This window comes from Alligator sinensis, unplaced genomic scaffold (assembly GCF_000455745.1).
Source record: "Alligator sinensis unplaced genomic scaffold, ASM45574v1 scaffold1059_1, whole genome shotgun sequence".
Classification (NCBI taxonomy): Eukaryota; Metazoa; Chordata; order Crocodylia; family Alligatoridae; genus Alligator; species Alligator sinensis.
Genome location: NW_005842103.1, coordinates 62,562 through 84,214, shown reverse-complemented (window position 1 = coordinate 84,214; position 21,653 = coordinate 62,562). Strand labels below are relative to the sequence as shown.

The following is a 21,653-nucleotide window of genomic DNA, read 5'->3' as shown; positions in this document are numbered from 1 at the left end:
CAGGGGCGGCCCGGGTGCTGGCCAGGCTTGGAGGTCTTCGTTCTCTGGATCTGGCCTCATTGTGGCTTCTTATTTTTGCAAGGGACTCAACAAAGTCAGTCCTGAGGGGACGTTTCATCTGTTCTTTACTAAAAAAAAACACCCTTTCTTCACAGATAAAAATAGAGCATCTTTACTTTGTTTCCATATATCTGTTGCTGTCTTCCTATTCCATTTTTCATCTTAACATTGCACTTGACTTTTCAGGTTAAGTATTATAAGGCGATGCTTATTTCTTACCCGAATAGCGTGTATGGCCAGTCATCTGGCAGGTTGATACGCTGTTAGCTTATATTGAGAGAGATACTGAACGAGGAAGATGGCTTATTTTGCATCAGCTTCATTTTCTTTGTGGTTTTGCATCTTCAGCAGTGGGGGACTGCTTAACAAGAGAACTTTAAATGACGCACTGGATACCAACCGTCTAAAGGATGACATCTGGGCCAGCGGTAGCAAGGAGAGAAAAGAATGAGGAAGGTTATGATGACAGTGATTTAGTGAGCCGTCATTCCCCTCTCAGCTCCAGGTCCTAAGAATGGTGATCCTTCTCAGGAAATCTGGCCTTCATCAGGGCCTGCAGCGAGTAGATCTGATAGGAAATGGTGTTACACTTGCCCTTAGTTTTTGGTTTTTCCTGGTATAGTTTCAGGCCCATCCTCTTCTCAACATTTTCCCAAGCTGTGCAGACTTCACTGTACCTGTAGTTTGGCAAAGCATGAACAGCAGGAGATGCGCTGGAGTTGTCCTCAGTTTAGTCTTGGAAAAAATAAAGAGTTCAGTTTATCTCCACGTATGAACTAGAAAGCTCATTTTAATAGAGGTAAACAAAGACCATCAGTTTAAAATAGTTGATTATAAATGAATAAATGGCTTCAGATACTATGCCTGATGCCCTTTGCAGTGCCCAGCCTCCACACACTGTCCACTTCAAAGTGTGTCCTATTTGTACGTGAAGAGCTGCACACATGCAGGGGAAATGAACTTTCTGGAATTTCTGTAGTACATAAGTACTTTGCTGAAATACCCTGCATTTGAGGTCTCTTATATTGTAGAGGATTTTCCAGCGTTATATTCATGCCTTGAAACAACAGCCAAGTTAGGCTAGGAATGTTTATTGGGGTAACTGAAACGAAAATGCCAAAAGTAAACAGCAGAAATAAAAATGTTGTCTAAACTTTTGTTTCCTAAAGCAAAAGTCCAGAGGTAAGGGAAGAGGCTGGGGACCTGGATGAAAACCTAGTAAGGGGAAGCAATTACAGACGCTGTAGCAATGTTGGGGGGGAGGGGCGGAGATAGGATAGACAGGTACCAGAAATATTCATACGCCAGTGTGAGAAGTATGGGAGCAAACAGGAAGTGTTTGAGGTCCTAGTACAAACACAGAATTAAGATGTAATTGGGATTATGGAGATGTGGTGGGATAGTTCACAAGACTGGAATACTGTCATGGCTGAGTATCAGCTGTTCAGGAAGGACCGGTGAGGGAAGAAAGGAGGTGTTGCTGTATATGTAGAGAAGACGTGCATGTCTCTGGAAATGCGGCACAAACTGGAAGGGAGGCCTGTTGCAAGCCTTTGGATGAAGGTCACGATACAGCAGTAGGGTGAGATGTCATGGTGGGTGTTGGTTACCTCCAAAACCAGGCCTCCAAAACCAGGAGGTTCCAAATTGCAGGACTTGTTTCTCATGGGCACTCTAAATTGTTGGTATATCTGCTGGGAGGGAAGCGCAGCAGTGCATGAGCAGTCCATCAAATTGCTGCAGTTTTGGGGATAACTTTTTGATACAGGTAGTAAAGGGACCAACTAGGGGAAGCTGTTCTTGACTTGCTGCTCACAAACAGAGGAATTGGTTGAGAATGTGAAGGTGGAAGGTAACTTTGGTGACAGCATCCATGAAATGATGGATTTAAAGGATCCTAAGTGGAGGAAGGAAGGAGAGCAGCAGAACAAGGACACTGGAGTTTAACAGGAACTGGTGAACAGGATCCCCTGGGAAGCAAGTCTAAGGAGAAAAGAAGTCGAGAGCTGGCTGTACTTCAAGGAGGCCCTCTTAAGGGCCTGAGAGCAAGCGATCCCAATGCGATGGAAGAATGGGATGTGAAACAGGAAACCAGCCTGACTAGACTACACTCTCTTCTCTGAGTTTAACTCGAAAAGGAATCCTGTAAGAAGTGCAAACTTGGTCGTAGTACTAGGAAAGAGTATAACAGTACTACTTATACCAACTGCATCCCAAATTGTGCCTCACAGGCTTGCGGGGAGAAAATTAGGAAGGCTGAGGCACAATTTGGAATGCAGCTGGCAAGGGACATAAAAGGCAGTAAAAAGTGTGTCCAAAGTAAGAGGAAGACTGGAGAAATCATAGGTCCCTTACAGAAAGCAGAAGGCGGTCTAGCTATGGAGGATGTAGAGAAGGCTGAAGTATTTAATGCCTTTTTTACTTCAGTCTTTACATATAGGGGCAGCTATCAAATGATGAGTACCGTTGGCAATAGGTAAGGAAGGAGGTAAACAGCCTAGAGCAGGGGTGGGCAAATCTGGCCCGCGGTGGACTCCATTTCCCAGCAGCCCCGTGCAACGGCAGCTGCTGGTTGCCACTGCCAAACCCAGCCCATCCTTCCCACATCCACTGCTGGGTTGGGACTCGTGCAGCTGGGAATGGGGCTGTGGCCAGGAGTGAGACGGGCAAGCAGAGGCAGGGAGACCATGGGATCTGGGTGGGGGAGGGGGAAAGCAGGGCAGAGCTGTAACCTGCTGCCCGCATGCCCCTGCAACGAGCATGGGTTGTGTAGGCAGCAGATTGGCCCTGGCCCTGTGCTGTCACTGCTGCAGGATCCCAGTCCTGGAGCAGCTCCTGCCCACACTGCTCCATAGAGACAGGCTGGGAGCAGCACAGGCAGGGGCTGCTGGGAAATGGAGTCCAGCTACTGCCTGGATCTGCCATTTTACCCACCTGGCCTAGAGTAATGGCAGAATATGGTGTGGATTATTTGGAGAAGCTGCTAGACCAACGGTGGCCAAACTGCCTTGCTGGCATGGTACTTGTGGCTCTCTGGAAATTGGCTGAAGCCCCGCCCACTTCTCCCTGAGTCTGTTCCAGGGGACAGCACAGCCTGGCACCTCTCGCCACTCTGGCTTTCCTTGTGGGGAGTGCACCAGACAGAATTTAGGTTGGAGATTGGGAGGATGTTTCTGACTATAAGAGTGGTCAAGCATTGGAATAGGCTGTCTAGAGAATTTGTGGAATCTCTGTCCTTGCATGTTTTTAAGACATTTGGCTGGGATGGTTTAGTCTGGGGTGATCCTGCCTTGAGCTAGGGCTTGGACTAGATGACCTTGTGAGGTCCGTTCTGGCGCTTCTGTCCTATGATCCTGAGAGTCATAATGATAATACAGTATCTTCCAAAGGAGTTTACTGGGGCAAACTTTCTCTGGGATGAGTGGATTGATTAATCTCTGCTTAACAGTATAGTGTCTGTGTTCAGTCCAGAAGTCTTTTCTGTATCGGGTAACTGCCTTTGGTTTTATGACCAAGTAGAATTGCATGATATTTGTCTCGGGCACAGGTATTTTTTAAAAAGAAATCTTTTAAATCCCACTTTCTAGCCTAAGTAACCACTTAGAATGAATACCATATATTCTGGGGTATAAGATGCACCACTGTATGAAGTGCCAGTTGTGGGGGAAAAACTTTCAATTGTATTTATTTAATTTTTGTTAACAGTTATTAGTTATTACAGTTTGTGTTACATAATTGGTACAGATAGCATCTTCATTGTAGACTTTCCTCAGGGAGGGGACAAAATATGCTTTATGCACTGGAAAATGTAATAAGTCTTTACTTACTCCTTTCTTTGAAGGCCTGAGAGAACACTGACTATAGTGCACGCTGCAAGACAGTAGGGACAAATTTATTTGTTTTAACGTAGTTTGTATTTCTGTTCTGTCTTATTTCTTGAGTTCTTTGCATGAAATCCAGATCTACTGTTCCTTCTGTTTTGCTTAGCTATCTGTTAAAATCGGATGCTCTGCTTATGTTATAAACAGGGTTTAGCTTTAAGTAAGAGGATAAGCACATTCAACCTGTGCTCATAACAAGGTTCCTCTTATGAAAAGGAAATGAAATATTGCCAGAGTCCCTTTAAAAGAATTCCTTTGTGTCATATCCCTAAATCTGTTTACTAATTTGGTAGCTTGTATCTTATTTATTTTTCTGACCCTTACCAAAGGGGAAGCAGGGGTTGGTGACTGAAGTGCTTCTGAAAATAAGCGATCCTGTTTATGTTGTAGATTGTAAACTCTTGCATGCTTTCCAATACAGAGTGAGAAGGGAATTGTCTACTGTGAACTAAACACACATGTTAATGCTAGAAAATTACTAAAACTAGGCTGAGCTCAGGATATAGACATTTAATGTGTCAGGCACTCATGCTTTATGTAGCTTCAAACATTTTCATCCTTTAATTTTATACACCATATTTTTACATCTTTTTTGTTTCCGTTTTCTAACTTTTTGTTTTCCCCCCTTAAATGTTTTGGTGATTCTCCAGAACCAACGAAACGTATGCTTTCCTTCCAAGGGTTAGCGGAGTTGGCTCATCGTGAATATCAGGCAGGAGACTTTGAAGCAGCAGAGAGACATTGCATGCAGCTTTGGAGACAAGAGCCTGATAATACTGGTGTGCTTTTGTTACTGTCGTCCATTCACTTCCAGTGTCGCAGGCTGGACAGGTAGGGACTTGAAATGTGTCTTCATATTTTTGTGTTGTCAGTATATTGCTTATGAAAAGAGAAGTCTGCTGTGCAGCTGTGAGAAATAACATTCTAACTTCCATTTTATTTAAACTTTCATTTGTGTTGCTTCTTTATGATGGAGAGGATCAGCATATTAGTCATAATCTGGTTCTACTGGACTTTCTTAATGGTGAAAAGGTCCTCAGTTTGCAGTTGTTGGCTATGTAGATCTGGTGCCGCCCCCCCTGCTTCTCCAGAGTTTCAGAGACTACGTGAATGGAAGTTAGAAGATGTTTTTTCAACTGCTCTGAAAAGGCAGACTAAGGAACCTTGAAACAGTTTTTATTAAGCTGTTTTAAAGCTTTGCTTTTGTGCCTAAAGTAACCGAAGAGTATAGACATATTCCTTTAAATGGATTGCTTTTAACAGTGTGACATGATGTGAAGAAAAGATTTCTAGGTGTCAGAATTCAACAATTAGCCATGTATAGCTACTAGGTGCACTCAGAGGCACTTATGTTATTTGGTGTTCCTTCGTGCTAGTGCCACTTTCACTGGCTGTTCGACTGCAGCACAAGGTGTTTGTCCCTGGTTGTGTTGGAGTGATGTTGTAGCCATCATGCTTCAGGAAGTATGTGAGGGGCAAGGATTTTTGTGGGTGATAACTTTTTATTGGACCAACTGCATGGCTGGGATAGACTTAAACAGGCTTTCAAATGTAGTACCCTAATGACTGGGATTCATTTTACATAGCTTATTTAAAGTGTAAAAATATTTCCCAGGTACAGTGGGGAGAAACACATTCTATATTTAGTTTTCCTTGCTGCGTGTTACCTCCTAAAAGGAAAGCAGGGAGCATGTTAATTAAGGCTCCTGGCACACATTCAGTTGAAGGTGCAAATGGATCTGTTCTCACATTGCAAGAGTTGCACTTTCTGCCTTGCACGTGTGGCATGGCAGGACGCATGGTTTTGCGATTGGGGATCAGATCCCAGCCCTGTCATTAATTACTACTTGTTGGTTCCCCCTTACACTAGCAAGTAGTAAGGCAAGTGCCTAATGAACTGAGGTGAATCAGCTGATTGTTATCTCAGCCCCAGGACCTCAATGGAGCTGGTTCAAGATTCCAGTACAGTCCCAAGACAGACTGGCATTCAGTTCATTATAGGTCCCAGCTGTAGGACTGTACTGAGGCCAGTCCCAGAGCCCAGCCATGCAGCCTGTGTTAGGCTCCATAGTGGAAGCGCTGCTGCCCATTCAGTATAAGGTGTAATGGACACCAGCCACAGAATATTACACACATTTTGTGGCTTATTTTCTGTTTAATCATGCCATTAATTTCCTAAACAAATGTCTAGGTTACTATTTAAGTTACAATCAACAAGTTAATTGCATCTTAAGTGTAATGTCTGCCAGGGACCTAAGTTGAATGCAGTGTTCCAGAGACCATTGTTGGTGAAAATTGTGAACAGAAGTCCCGATGTCCTTTGGAACGATAGTTGGCTTTAGGCTTGAGCATATGCTAAAAGCCTTGCAAAACTCTACATAAAGTAGGTACTTCCTCTTCAGTTCTCATATAAACTGTCAGTGCTCTGAGGGTGGAGTAACTGATCTTGCGCTAGACCAGATTCCATTTTCAGGATTGTTTGGAAACTTGGGTTTAGTTGTTTTATGTATTTGGCTGTAAATCCCAGTAACTGGAAAACAAAATTGTTTTTGTGTTAACCTGTTTAATCTTCTCCAGGTCTGCTCACTTCAGCACTTTGGCTATTAAACAAAACCCGTTGTTGGCCGAAGCCTACTCGAATCTAGGAAACGTGTACAAGGAACGTGGGCAGCTGCAAGAAGCCATTGAGCATTACAGACATGCGTTGCGTCTCAAACCAGATTTCATTGATGGCTATATTAATTTGGCTGCTGCACTGGTAGCTGCTGGTGATATGGAAGGAGCAGTACAGGCCTATGTGTCTGCCCTTCAGTACAATCCTGTAAGTAACACTGTTTATGGAGTTCCCTTTTTTTTTAACCTAACCTTCAAGAAGGTTTGCTACTTCATGACAGATTTGTCTGCTTTCGGATTATGCAAGTGCTTGTAGAGTAATTAATGATGCATCCTTGGCTGTAATTCTTAAAGCGTGACCTTCATAAATTCAAAACTCTTTTATTTGTAATTCTTGAAAGGTAATTTCATCCTTTGTTTGAGTTGTCTGTGTGAATGCATTCCTCTTGGAATTCTGTTATGCTGCTAGTTCTATGCTTGTCTTTGTAATTGGTTTAACAAAGACAGGAATATGGGTGTCCCCCCTCTGCCCTGTCACTTGGACTTTTCTCATCTGAAACTGACCTTGATATTTTTGACCTAATTGGAAGAAATCAGGAAGGGAATGAGGAGAAATTGATGTCTGGTTTGAGAATTGGGAAAGTTGCACTATCATTTAACTTTTGAAAATCTTTTAAATTATACTTTGCAATAGTTCTAATGGTCTTTGGAACCTTTATATGTAGTTATTTGTAATAAGGGAAAGTAGCAAGTAATGCTGTTGTTGCTTTTTAGATTTGGCTTTATTTTGCTGCTTGCTTATAGCAAAAAGTATTTTTATTTTGGCTTAGAGTTTTCATTACTGGTTTCCAGTATAAAAGAGTTGGTGAAAACTTAGCCATTTGAGTTACTAGGCTTAAACTTGATGTTGAAATATCTAGCAGGGATAGATGACAGTCCCGTATGTTAGCAAATAAAGACCTAGGATTTTCGACTAGCCCAGGGATTGACACAGCGCCTCGTTTGTGACAGAGAGGCTTTATTTACTACAAGTATTTAAAATCAAGTCAAGTGAACCCAAACCCAATCAGAGTCCAGTAATTAGCTATAAGGTGATGATTTCTCACCAAACAGGCGACAAAGAGGCGATCTGTTTCTCCTCAACTTCTCAAGTTCGTCAGGCACATCAGCAACCGGCGTCAGAGAGATTTCTCACTCTTGAAGCGCGCGCTGTTTGCTGTTTTGCTGCCTTTTTTATACCCTTAGTTTAGCATCTTCAAAGCATTCTTTTAGTTGTGTAAATCAAGAGAGAGTCCCAAGCAATAATTGACAGGAAAAATCTGCTCATTACTGGTTATCAGAAATTTCTAGTTTGAATGAGTTTCCTTCTTCAGTAACAAGAGGTTGTCCAGTTTGGAACATATCAAGAAAATGATTAACAGCCAGGAAAAACATACTAAATCAGGAGGAGACATCTATTACATATGGAGAATGTCTCTTCCTGCACATAAACACGAGTTAGTCGCAAAAGAAATATTTACCATACTAATTAATCAAGGATAGACATTTCATATGGTTACACACCAGACAACTAAGAGCCTGCCTGAAATCATCCTGAGTATAGCAAGATAAGCTGGAAGAGATGCTTCATTATTCCTTCTCAGATGGCCTAGCCATGAACTTGCATCCTCTTGCAATATGCAGTTAGCGTCAGTATTTTAACTTTTGTGAGTAGGCCTAAGCTTAGCATGAGTTTCAGAGTCATCGCTTAGATGAAAGTGTCTGTGTGCAATGCTGAAACTGTAGCAATAAGCCATATTTGAAGTTTGCTAATCATGTATTTCTTGATATGTAATTGCTGTTCTAGGCTTATTTTGTTCTGGCAAAAAAGCATGTTAGATTATTCACACTCTTTTATTTAACCTGTACTATGCTCATCAAATGTGTTGCATAGCACAAATCGCTGTAGAGAGAGAACCAGCATCCAATGGTATAGTTGTGGTAGTCAAATGGGTGATGAAGCATTTGTAGTGCGCCCTTGTAGTGTTATGGGTAGATCTTTTACCTTTAAACTCTTTTCATTGTTGGAGTAAAACAGAAAATGAATGGGCCTAGAGGGAGGTAAGAATCTCTGTACTGTGTGTTCTGTACCATGCCACATGAACAAATCAAAGTAGCAAGACCTTGACTCCATATTATTTCACTAGTTAAACTTAAGTCTTGTGTGCTGAGATTTCAGAAAACTCTAAGCCCAGGTGCTTCTCAGGGGTGCTGCCAGATACTATTTAATAGTAAAGATTTATATGACTTGGCCTGTTACAAGGCTGATTAACTTTTACTGAGGGTTCATCACAAGATCTTTTCCTCCATCCGCCTGGTTCTTCCTTCTGCTACCAGTATAGTAATGCTGCAGTCCTCTGAGTCATAGTTCCAGTTAAAAGTGAAAGCAAAACAGAGAGCACGCAAAGTAGGTGAAATGAGACAGCCCTCAGAATGAACAAAGAAGAAAGGAAACTGTGCTGTAGAGAACAAGTTGCTGTCTGATTAGGTATTGGAGCAGATCAAACAATTGTTAGGGTGCAGTTTAAGATAACAAGCTTTGAGACCACAGCTAGATGCCTGTTTCATAAAAAGAAGGAAAATCTCCATTCTTTTGGTGAAGTGGAGAAGATGCTGGTCAAGCAAAAATGAAACTAAAAGCTTGGTTAGAATTTTCCTGTTTTATTTTTCCCACTAGGAATGTTTGATTATGATTATCCACTATGTCAGTGATCTTAGATGTAGAAAAAAGCTATTAAGTCTGATTTAATTGGTTACCAAGGCTGCTGAATAAGTACTGTGGCATTAACAGAATGACAGGGTCTTTTGCAAGACCTCCGTATTCTCAAGTTCAGCTGCTGACAGCCTTGCTTTAATTTTTCAGGACTTGTACTGTGTTCGTAGTGACCTGGGGAACCTGCTTAAAGCCCTGGGTCGCTTGGAAGAAGCCAAGGTAGGTGTTCGGTAGAATACATTTAAACATCAGTGTTTTTGAAAACTAGAACTTTGCACCGTCTTCAGATCTGCGCTGATCTACAAACAGTCCGAGAAACTGCTGAAAACTGAAGGCACTGAATTGCCCCAGAGTAGTTGCAGGGCAAGATATGACATGACCATGTTCAATGTTTTTAAAACAAGAAATGGAACATTACTGATTCCTTCTGCTGAAGTAGACTATCTGTTACCATTCTGAAGTGTTGGGCAGGGGCTCCACCATGCTCTTATCTGGAAATAAATAACACGCCTTCAAATCTGAGGCTTGCCTGCTGGTGCCAAGCAGAGAGCCTCTTTAGCTCAAGATCCCTATACGATGCAGGTGCTATTGAAAATGCTGCTCTTCTAAAGTCCTTTGTGGCTTGTAAGTGGAGAAGAATTTTATCCAAATGTTACCCTGTAATATTGGCATTTAAAGATTTTATTCTTTAACCTTTTCCCTCACCTTTTATAGTGGAAGAAAGGCTAGAAACTGATTCTGTCTTCAGTACTTGGTTCCCCAAATAACTTGTTTTTAAATGTTTTCTTCCAAAAAAAGGAATCAGAAGGACAAAGCTGGTTTGTTTGGGAAATGAACTGATCGAAAGAAAACTTGCTAAAGTGGAAAGGTGGCTTCTAGCAGTCTGCGTTTACCAAACTGCCAATTTGAACACCAAAATGGGTTTAAAGCTCTTGGCATATTAAAACTCTGATTGTAAAATGAAATTGTCATGTTACAAGCCACCTTACGCGTCCGCGCTGCAGGGGTGAGGAGTGTGGAGAAACCAGGATGACTCTGGACTCCCAGTCTGTCACTCCAAGCCCCACGCGCATGCTAACAAGTGGAGTGTATAAACAGCGTAGCTGTCTGTTTGGCTGCAGTACCATCTGGGGAGGGGTATTACTTTTAAGTACCATCTGTTAATGGGGTAATGGGAGTGCTGGTTCAAAGTCAGAATTTATAAACTATGCACAACTTGAACAGATGTTTTCACAGGCCAGCATAACTCAGCGCTTGAATCTGAGCTGCAAATATTCTTAAATAGCAAATCATAAATTGCAGATGTTTTTATAACAAGACACTTGGTTCTCAGCCCAGCAAGCGGACAGCTAACATGAATTGCACTTCACTGCAGCTTTAGTGTGACTGGTATAGGCCAAGACACTGCGCCTGCCTTAGGTTGCTGACTTCTTTGTTTCAGAGCTCTGGAGACACCTAGCTTGAAAGTGTTATTTTGTTTTTTGTGAGAACTCATTAAACAAGAAAAATATCTTGAGTAAATTGCAATGTATTTCTTTGGTTATCAGTGCATTTGAAAGATCAAACCAGCAAGTTCCTTACTGTTTGAACTAAAATTGAATTTCTTTATAGAACTTTCAGAGCCTTTCTTCCAAAAAAAAAAAAAAAAAAAAAAAAAAAAAAGCCTTGCTGTATGCAGTTGCCCTGATTAACCCTCTCCCTTCTGCATGACTCCCATGTTACAGACAGACATTGTCCTCATTTCCATGTGTTAGACATGTCCAAAGAATTGCAATTGCTTTGTTGAACTTTTACTAATGATCTTGTTTTATTTTCTCTCTTGTTTTTGGTTTTTTCACCACTGATATTGTATTTAGAAGGTTTCAGGTGGGTGAAACCTCCTATTCCATGCGTAAGGTGCCTCGCTGAAGGGAGCTCGAGGCCTGGATCTAGGGCAGACACACACCTCCTCCTCCTCTTCCAGCAAGGAACGCACCGAAAAGTCACATGATGAGAAATATGGTAACGGGTTTGTAACTGCCACAGCAAAACCATTTGCCTCCATGCCTGAATCTTCTGTCTTGTGGCTTCAGAAACAGCTTAAAATATTTTATTTACAACCATGTAATGTAAGAATGTTTTATACTACTAGCCACAATACTTTCAAAGAAATAAAGTAAAGTAAAATGTTAAAAAGGAAAAGAAAAAGAAATAATTGGCGATAGTTAATAGTAAAAGCTTCTAACTCTTCTGGTTGTTCATTTTTTTCCTTTTTTTCTTCTTTGTTTGGATTGCAGCGTTCTGCTCTTCTGATGATGCGCTGTGATCCTGCAGTAGCGCAAAGGCTGCGCAGCGGTAATGCGCGTTGCGTGCGATCAGGCCCTTGTGAACGGTTGACTCGATAATTAATCTCTGATTGGGTAGCTGCTGAAGCTCCAGGCTCTAGCCTTTTGGATAAAATCGGGTTGTAACATGTTTAGCATCCAGATGTCAAATTTAACATGGGAGTTTCTACATGCACCTGTCTGGTAGATTAACGATTCTGGTTGGCCGTTCACTGTATCTAGGGGCGTTATACATAGCACAGCAATTTGCAGCGATAGCGTGGCGGCGTGCTGTTAGGATGCGCCAGCGATTTCTTGCGCTTGCATTACAGGGACCTAAACCTTCATGCAATCCTGTCATTTGAGGTTTTGAGGCTGATGGTAGCCTAGCAAATAAATATTGAAGAGGAGGTGGAGGGTAGGACATAACATCCATGTTTCGTCTGACCTTTGGTAGTAAGGACAGCTAAATATTCAAGAGTGGCTGCCATGCTTTTTCAATAGTCCGTTTCTAGATTTTGTTTTAGAACTATTCGTTTACTTTGAAGGAATTTTATTCCCTTATTTTGACTTAAGATGTCTGTTCAGTGGAGACCATGTAGCTTGTGGGAGAGTATTTTGATACATCCTAGATAATGAAAGAGGCTAGATTTAGATGCGATTTAGCAAGAAAAATGCCCTAGTCTGTCTAAACATAGTGCATTTCTGATGTGAATTAGTCTCTGAAGGGATGTTACCTAAAGATCAGCGTAACTGAGAAATGGTGGGCTTGCACCTGGGTTTTGGTTTGCGCTGGCGCAGGATCAGCAGCTGTTTACAGCGCATTAGTTTTGGCGCAAGCTAGCCTATACTGCAGGGTCACTTTTGGCTGGTTGGAGAAGGAATACTGACAATTACTTTTTCTCGTTTTTTTCGTTCTTTTCTTTTCTTTTTTCCTTTTTCGTTTTTTTTTTTGTTTTTTTTTTGTTTTTTTTTTACAAATATTCCCCTTCCCTTGTATCTATCGTTAACTGTTCCAAGGCCTGTTATTTGAAAGCAATAGAGACTCAACCAAACTTTGCAGTAGCATGGAGTAATCTTGGCTGCGTTTTCAATGCTCAAGGAGAAATTTGGCTTGCCATTCATCATTTTGAAAAGGTAACTGTTTAAGCCTGTCATTTTCTGCAGTGTATTCTAATGAGTATTGTCTACCTAGTAATAAGCACCTTACTAGTTGATAGAAATATTTGAGTCTGTACCTGTAACTCTTTGGGTAGTTACTTACTAGCATAAAATCTCATACTTATCCTTACTCGCATGTAAGGATTTGCAGATGCTATTGAAGGGGGAGCTGAAACAATCCTGCTCTGGAAATAGATGGCAAGTGACTTGGCTTTTCCCATCCCTGTTTCTTATGGGGGAAAAAACTGTTTTCTTTAGCTGCTCAATAAGAGGTAAATATTTGGATATACCTCCCTGCCAAAAGCCAATCTAACATTCTAAAGTTGTTCTAGTCAACATTGCTTAGTATCTGAAGAACATTAGGAGTGCATTTTAGAAATTAATTTAATAAAGCAATGTCATACAGATATTGTACATCTTTCTCCAGGGTGCTAAGTTCTTTAGAGTAATATCTATAATTCCTGTTCTTGCTCCTACGTGATACCTCCTAATTAATATAATCTGAAAAGTTAATGCTCTTCTCTTGAGATCCTTAACGATCTAAAATCACGTGATGCTAAACTACACGTTATTTTCCTAGTCCCCAAGACTTTATAGGTTGTTTTTAATCCTCTGATGGTATTTATAGAGAATAGGGATGGAAGATATCAAGTTCACATAACAGTTTTTGTAACAAAACTAGTAAGAATGGTGCAAGTAGCTGACAGACTAAACTTACCTAAAATCTAGTATCACATCTTCAGTCTTATTCTTTTGAACTTTGCCAAATGATGGGCAACTGAAAAGGCTAGGACTTTTCAGTTTGGAAACGAGAAGACTGAGAGGGGGGATGTGTGATAGAGGTCTATAAAATCCTGAAGGGCATAGATAAAACAAATAAGGAACTGTTATTCACCCAGTCCCAGAATACAAAAAGTGGCACTACTCTGGAGTCATTTGCATTGAGTGTATATGATGACAGTTTCTTGCAGACAAAGCATTACTTGCTACTTCATAAAACATATGCATCCTACCCTCCTTTTTATTGCTTTTGGAGTCAAATACAGAAAGCGTATTCTGCCCTTTATTCCCCTGGAACAGGGCACAAGGAGGGACAGGCCAAGAATGCACAGTGCTGGTACTGTGAAAGCAAAAGGGTGGGTCTGAGGGTATAGGCACATGTACATTGGAGCAGTTTCAGAAGAGGAACATTTCAAAAGGGGAGCTGCAGTTTCTAGTTATTACCTGTGGTCAAAGCAGAAACCATATAATGTTGGAAAACCACTCCAACTTCAATACTGCTTTGTCCAGGGTTAAAATTGGGGTGGTTGTGCTACATTTATATCGTTCTCAGTTTGCCTGCACCTAAGAATTGGAACATATCAGCTGCTCCTCTTTTGAAACTGCTCCAAATGTATGTGTAGCCATACCATAATTTGCAGTTCAGAGACATGATATATGCCTACAGTGAGACTGTGGATGTGGAGAATATATCTCAAAGAACTCCAGTAACTAGTAAGTAACTTTCTTTTCTCAAAACAGGTATCATTGGTCTGCTGAGCTTGGGGTAAAACAGTTGACCTAAAATGCAATTTGTCTTTGGGGCATTAAGATAAAGTGGAGGGAAAAACATTTGAGTGTAGAAAGGTATTTGTTCATACGTGCGTTCTTGTAAGGTATTCAGTTCCAAATTTTCCTAGTTTTACTATTGGTAAAACCATAGCTGCTTTCCAGCATTGATATATAAACCTGTTCAGCCTCCACAAGAGAAGGCTGAGGGGGGATCTAGTGGCTGTTTACAAACTAGTCAGGGGGGACCAGCAGGCACTGGGGGAGTCCCTGTTCCCCTGAGCACTACCAGGAGTGACTAGAAATAATGGTCACAAGCTGGCAGAGGGTAGATTCAGGCTAGATATCAGGAGGCGCTACTTCACTGTCAGGGCGGCTAGGATCTGAAACCAACTTCCAAGAAAAGTGCTGCTGGCTCCTACCCTGGGGGTCTTTAAGAGGAGGCTAGATTGCCAGGGTCGTTTGCCCACAGTCCTCTTTCCCGCCGTGGTGGGGGTTTGGACTTGATGATCTGGTTGGGTCCCTTCCGATCCTACCAACTACGAAACATATAAGGATGTAGTATTACTCTCTTGCCCGATGATCATAAACAGTTGGGATACAGTAGGAAGAGGGAGGTTACAGAAACTGAGATTTATGTAAACCAACTTCAGTTGGTATATTTTTGATGTGCATGAAGTTGGAAAGAACCTAGTTCACAGACATAGGTGGAATTCGGTAAAAGATGGTTTTATTATTACTGTTTAGTCTGTTGTAAATAAGACTTCATTTTTGATGGTGTCAGTATAGCACTTTTCAACAGGAAGCAGTGGGATAAATTGTGTAGATTATTATTACTTTGAATTGTTCTTGCTTGTTGGTTTGTTTGTGGGATTCTTTCAGGATTGTTCGTGCTGTGGGGGTTGCATTTCTATTTTAACTTTTGGGATTTTTAGGGGGTGACATTTTATAGTATAAGCACTGAACATGGTGCATAAGTTACTTTTCTTTAAAATTCTGCAGGCTGTAACACTTGACCCAAATTTTCTGGATGCTTACATCAATCTGGGGAACGTTCTGAAGGAGGCAAGGATATTTGACAGGTAAGCAGATGGCATCTAAGTTTTTCCTCCAGCAGCCAACCATTACCCAAATATGTATTATGTTCCTGATTTTTTTTTTTTTTTTTTAAAAGGTGTTTTCCTTCTCAATTGTTGCCTGACTAAATTATCACTTAACATGAAGTAAATGTCCTTGAAACACAAGCTTGGAACTTTCACTACCCTGGGATATATAAATGAGCATCGCCCTGACCAGCCTTCACTTCTTTCTTATCACTGCAAAAAGTGAAATACTTACCTGTATCTGTTGCTTTATTGCTTGAGAAGTTTTCAGCTTCTCGCCTCTCATTTTATTAGGAAGGTATATATAGTTAGATTGTTTGCCAACACTCTTTTTGTCCACTGGACCCATGTTTTTTCAGGCTTTCATAATATATAATTTAACCTTTTCATTATAGATACTTCTTGTACATGACTGAAGATACTCCTTTAGTTTTAAGTTGTACTTCATGTATAATGGCTCCCTATGTGATAATAAGTATGTTTTGCATTTCTACAGGAGAGAGAGACCAAGTACAGCCTTGTGCTGTGTGAGAGATCCTGGGTCTTTAACTGGACAGGTAGAGCTATAGGGTTAATAGGAGTGAAGTGGCTCAGTTTCAGTCCAGAAGCTATCACAATGGCGTACTCTGCACACTATCTGTTTAGGAGCAAGTAGGAGTCTCAGTGTCAGCAAGACATGCTGTGAGACATGCTTTTAGATAGGCTGAGCTGCAAGTTTCAGAAAAGTCTCCCTTCTGACATGCAGGACAGGTATCTGAGGTTCATTCTTTTATCCATGCAGTCTTACTTTGCATTTAATCTTGAAACGTTCAGTTGTGAGAGAGGCTTTTCCAGTCATTAAAGTAAGACTCCTTAGAGCCAACTCTTAGGTTGTTGATTGTTCCTTATTTATGTGACACAAAGATTCATGCAATCTTGTTTGAAAGACTGGATAATTAGCATGGTAACTCTTTCTTGTAAGATGTTTGCCTTTGTACTTCCTTGTTCTTGCCACCTTTGTCCACTGTGTCAGTCTTGCTGAAGGAAGCATTGAGGGTAGGTCTCTGTGACAGTATAGTGCCATGTGGAGATAGAATCATAGAAAATGAGGGTTGAAAGGTACCTTGGGAGGTCAATTAGTCTAACCCCCATGTCAAAGCAGGGCCATCCCAACTAGATCATCCCAGCCAAGGTTTTGTCTAGCCGGGCCTTAAAAACCTCCAAGGATGGAGGGTAACCCATTCCAGTGCTTCCCCACCCTCCAAGTAAGAATTCTTCCTAATATCCAACCAAAACTCCTCTTGCTGCAACTTGAGACCATTGCTCCTTGTTCTGTCACCTGCCACCGCTGAAAACAGTCCGGCTCCATCCTCTTTGGAACTGCCCTTCAGGGAATTGAAGGCTGCTGTTCAATAGGCCCAGGTCCCTCAGCCTCTCATCAGTCAAGTGCCTGAGCTAACCCGGCATAGTTACAGGAAGCACTGCAGTTGCATCAGTATGGCATGGCTCCTGGAGGGATTAACTCTGCTGAGAAACTAGCTGAGCTGTCATGTAAACAGAGCCTGAGTGATCAACAAATGTGTTTTGTGTCCTTACCCCCAGATTGGGAGTGTGAATGCCAAGGCTGGGTGCACTTGTAGCTCTAATGTATGCTGCTTCCCAGGAAATTTTGTGCTCAGGTGCTGAGTATAAACTTTTTATCTAGGGTGAGTAGAAAGGGTCATCCTGAAGAGTCCAGTTGGAAGTGGGGATTGGATGTTTCCTCATCACTTATCTAAAGGGAACAGTGTCTTTCTCCTGCATGTTTTGAACTGCTGTTTTAAAGTTGGAATAAATAACTTGTTGTCGTAGTTGAGTTTTACATTTTTGCCTTCTGTACTCTCCTCTTTCTTGTCTCCAATAGTTATTAATTTTGCACAGTTGAAGAGGCTTTTTTCATGCCTTCACTTAAAAAGCAGTAGAGGGCACAAACACTATTCTCTTCTGTGCATGTCGTTTATGACTGAGATGAAGGTACGAGTAATTGTATGCTGTCATATGTCAGCCGTATAAATGTTAACTGCACCTCTCATTACAGAGCTGTAGCAGCTTATCTACGAGCCCTGAGTCTGAGTCCTAATCATGCAGTTGTGCATGGCAACTTGGCTTGTGTGTATTATGAGCAGGGACTGATCGATCTGGCAATAGACACCTACCGTCGAGCTATTGAGCTGCAGCCACATTTTCCTGATGCATACTGTAATCTGGCCAATGCTCTGAAGGAGAAAGGCAGTGTAAGTATTTCTATTTCATTTTGGTCTGCTGTTTATATAAAGTTTTGCTGATACTTGTTTCAGGACCCCAAGTGATAGTGAACATTGATAAGGTGGGAAGCTGTCTTTTTTAATATTTGGTTGCTTTGTGTATAAACTTGTAGGAAAATAATAGGAACAAAATCTTCTAATCAGAGCTGTTTAAAGATGGGCATTTGTAATAATGACGGTCTCGCAAGCAGAGTTTTCGCAAACATAACCATATCAAACAGTATTTCCCCTGCTTGCTTAATTTACTCACTATTTCTTAGAAATAAAAATGGAATTTTGTTCAAGGTGGCTGAAGCAGAGGAATGTTACAATACAGCTCTTCGCCTGTGTCCCACACATGCAGACTCCCTCAATAACCTGGCAAACATCAAGCGGGAACAGGGGAACATTGAGGAGGCTGTCCGCCTTTACCGCAAAGCTCTTGAGGTATGTTTGAATGTGACGATACAGAATAGCATGCAGGTATGTAGCTCAGAGTCTGTAAGGCATAGATGATTCTTGTCGGTAAAGAAGCAGATAAAGCTGGTGATTTCTTCTGGTGAAAGCTGAATAATATGGCAAGGAGAGCAAAAAGTAAACATTTTGTAATGTGATGTCTTTGGCAGATCTAAGGGGCAAACTTAGCTGTCTGCTTGGTTGTCTTACAGGTGTTTCCAGAGTTTGCTGCTGCCCATTCAAACTTGGCAAGTGTTCTGCAGCAGCAAGGAAAGCTACAGGAGGCTTTGATGCACTACAAAGAGGCTATTAGGTAAGAGTTTGCATCTATTGTTCCCAAAGGCTGGTGACAGGAACATTGTATAGATGCACAGGAAGTGGCTTAGTGCTGCAATTTGTAGTTTATGCAGTGTTATGCAAACCTTGTAACTGGACAGCTACTCAGATGGGGTTTCCTGGAGTAACAGCTCTTGTGTGTGTGGTTTTCTCAATTTTTAGAATCAGCCCCACATTTGCAGATGCCTATTCTAATATGGGAAATACTTTGAAGGAGATGCAGGATGTTCAGGGAGCCTTACAGTGTTACACCCGTGCCATCCAGATAAATCCTGCTTTTGCTGATGCACACAGCAACCTAGCCTCCATTCATAAGGTATAACTGTATTCATGGTTCACTTCATAATTCAGTAATGCATTTGGCAAACAATCCTTCAGTCTGGTTTTGTCTGCTGACTACTTCCTCTACTTTTGTAGGATTCAGGGAATATACCAGAGGCCATTGCTTCTTATCGCACTGCTCTGAAACTAAAGCCTGATTTTCCGGATGCATATTGCAACTTGGCCCACTGTTTGCAGGTGAGGAGAAGGGCTGTAACTAATTCTTAGGAGTTACCCTGATTGCAGGTACCAAGACTGTCCATGTCAAACAGCCAGTGTATCATACTGTTTTAAAGAGGAGACAAATCTCAAATTGGAAGATAATTTTGCAATCATTTTCTCTTCTGGAGAAGTGCTTGCTTGCTTGCTTCATTGAGCTGCAGTAAAGTCAACCCTATCGGTTTTTAGGGTAACTGAAGCTTGCAGTTAAATATAGAAATTTGTGAAATACCTTATTTTCATGTAATGGAGAAACATGAATCCATCCTACTTTTATGTAAACAGAATAGAACAAATCTCTGTTTTTAAATTTATGCCAACCCAGGGCTTTCTTTTCCCTTTCTAGATTGTCTGTGACTGGACAGACTACGATGAAAGAATGAAAAAGTTGGTTAGTATTGTAGCTGATCAGTTGGAGAAGAACAGATTGCCTTCTGTCCACCCTCATCACAGCATGCTATACCCACTTTCTCACAGCTTTAGGAAGGCTATTGCTGAGAGACATGGAAATCTCTGTTTGGACAAGGTAGGAGCTTTTGTGTGGTTTGGTGCTGGTAGCCTATGGGCCACATGTGGCCCCTGAGGGTTAAGTTTCAGCTCCTGGGTTCCCACCCAGCCACTGCTTTCCCCTATTGCTCTGGCTGCTCCATGCTACCTGCCCCTGGCCAAGGGGGTGGGGCAGTGCAGCATGGCACAGTTTGCAGGGGTTAGGGAGGCCATAGCCCAGGCTGCCTGAGTGGCAGAGGAGCTCGCTGGGGCATGTGGAGTGCAGGGGGGACGACACCTGGATGTATGGTGCAATGGGGAGGACCAACAGGGAAGCAATACAGGGGCTACAGGGACCTTGGTTCCTGCTGGTGTGACCCTTGGTAATGTGGCCTGGGGGGTGTGCAGCTTCCAGCTGCTTCAAAGTTGGACAACCCTGGTTCAGCCTACATGAACAGTGAAGTGTGCAGTCCTCCATAAGTTCAGAAACCAACCAGTGACAGCTGTCAAAACTTTGAGAGTCAGACACACAGAAGTCATTCAGTTGAATAGAGGCCTTTTCTTTGCTTGGCCAGCTGATTCTGATGTCCTGCTATGTGGCATGTGGGAGTTTGCCCCTTTTTGTTATGAGCCTTGCATGCTTTGAAATTTAAAACATTTTAATGTTTTATTTTCACAGTAGTTTAAATATGCCCACAACTTGTCTTACCTCATATCTGAAGGCCTTAGACATTCAGGAAGGGATCTGTTTTTAGTGTTTTGGATGGTATTTATAGGTTTATTGTGTCACTAAATGTTTTGGGAATTTTATTGGTAGATCAATGTCCTTCACAAGCCACCATATGAACATCCAAAGGACTTGAAGACTAGTGAAAGCAGACTTCGTATTGGCTATGTGAGCTCTGATTTTGGCAACCATCCAACGTCCCACCTAATGCAGTCAATCCCAGGCATGCATAACTCAGACAAATTTGAGGTAAGTAGTGTAAATAGCCCACTGGCATCTTAAATAGCTGACAGCTGTTGCATAGGTAGCTTAAGGGAAGGAAAGTGCTTGTGTTTGGGGAAAGCCGAACAAATATTTCTTGTGTCAGGTTTGCTATAGACTCTTTTAGGAAGATTTTTTTTTTTTTTTTTTTTTTAACCACAAAAGGCAGGTCCTCTTCCCCTTTATAAAATGGAATTGAGGGAGTAAGAAGTTCACGCTGTCCTTGGAGATACTAGCAATAGGGTCTGTGAAGAATGCCTACAGCAGCTGAAAGGAAGTATCTGATACTTTGGCGTCTGTTATTTCTAATGGAATCTTCCCCTGTAATCATTCTTTTTTTTTTTTTTTTTGCTCTTTCTGTTTGGCTGGATGACCTGTTTTTAACCAGATCAGGATAACTAGTAATACTGCTGAATGATAGCTTTGCATCAATCTGCTGAAATCTGTTGCAGCCGTATATTTTTATCTGCTGCATATCCTTATGAATAGTATCAGGAGCTCACAACCTTTACATCCTTCTTCCTGGGATATCTGAATCGCCACTGAACTCATCAGCCTAAGGCAGGAGTGGGCAAAATATGGCCCGCGGGCTGGATTCGGCCCACCTGCCTGGATACTGCTTGGCTCCCCCCACCTCCATTGCCTGTGCTGCTTCAGGAAGCAGGTAGCGTGGGGAAGCAACAGTGGCTGTGGGGTGCGTGCCAGGCACCATATGCCCAGCCAGATGGGAAAACTGCAGCCGAATGGCTTCTGCCCCAGCAAGCAGGGCTCTAGCTCTGACTTCTGGCCACCTTCCATCCACATGTGAGCTGGAGCACTGTGCGCTGGGGCCAGGAGCTACTTGGATGCAGCTTTCCCCCTGCCTGGCTGGGTGTATGGTGCTTGGCTTGTATCCCTGTCCCCATAGCCATTGCCGCTGCTTCCCCATGCTAGTGCAGCAGGAGGATGAGAAGTGTGGTGGGGGAAGCCAAGCAGTCCTTGGGCAGCTTCACTAGGAGCAGCCCTACTGGGAAGCTGTGCAGCTGGTTGGAGTGAGGCATGGCCTGCTCCAGGTGGGGGTGGGTGGGGCTTGCCCCCCTGCAGAGTGTTAGACGGCAGCCAGAGACCAGATTCGGGAGTAGGGGCAGCGGACCACACTTGCACAGCATTGCCTGGGGCAGCTCTG

General features: G+C 42.2%; 1 protein-coding gene across 1 annotated transcript in view; it reads left to right on the top strand.

Moving 5' to 3' along the window:
• Positions 1 to 4,561: 4,561 nt before the first annotated feature.
• Positions 4,562 to 21,653, top strand: part of OGT (O-linked N-acetylglucosamine (GlcNAc) transferase) — a 34,916-nt gene continuing 17,824 nt past the window's right edge. The window contains exons 1-12 of the mRNA XM_025205082.1: positions 4,562 to 4,772; positions 6,519 to 6,762; positions 9,457 to 9,525; positions 12,630 to 12,746; positions 15,321 to 15,400; positions 17,478 to 17,673; positions 17,989 to 18,129; positions 18,351 to 18,451; positions 18,637 to 18,790; positions 18,892 to 18,993; positions 19,361 to 19,540; positions 20,318 to 20,476. Of these exons, the coding sequence (XP_025060867.1) occupies positions 4,606 to 4,772; positions 6,519 to 6,762; positions 9,457 to 9,525; positions 12,630 to 12,746; positions 15,321 to 15,400; positions 17,478 to 17,673; positions 17,989 to 18,129; positions 18,351 to 18,451; positions 18,637 to 18,790; positions 18,892 to 18,993; positions 19,361 to 19,540; positions 20,318 to 20,476 (1,710 nt within the window). The 5' untranslated portion in view covers positions 4,562 to 4,605. The remainder of the gene's footprint in view (positions 4,773 to 6,518; positions 6,763 to 9,456; positions 9,526 to 12,629; positions 12,747 to 15,320; positions 15,401 to 17,477; positions 17,674 to 17,988; positions 18,130 to 18,350; positions 18,452 to 18,636; positions 18,791 to 18,891; positions 18,994 to 19,360; positions 19,541 to 20,317; positions 20,477 to 21,653) is intronic.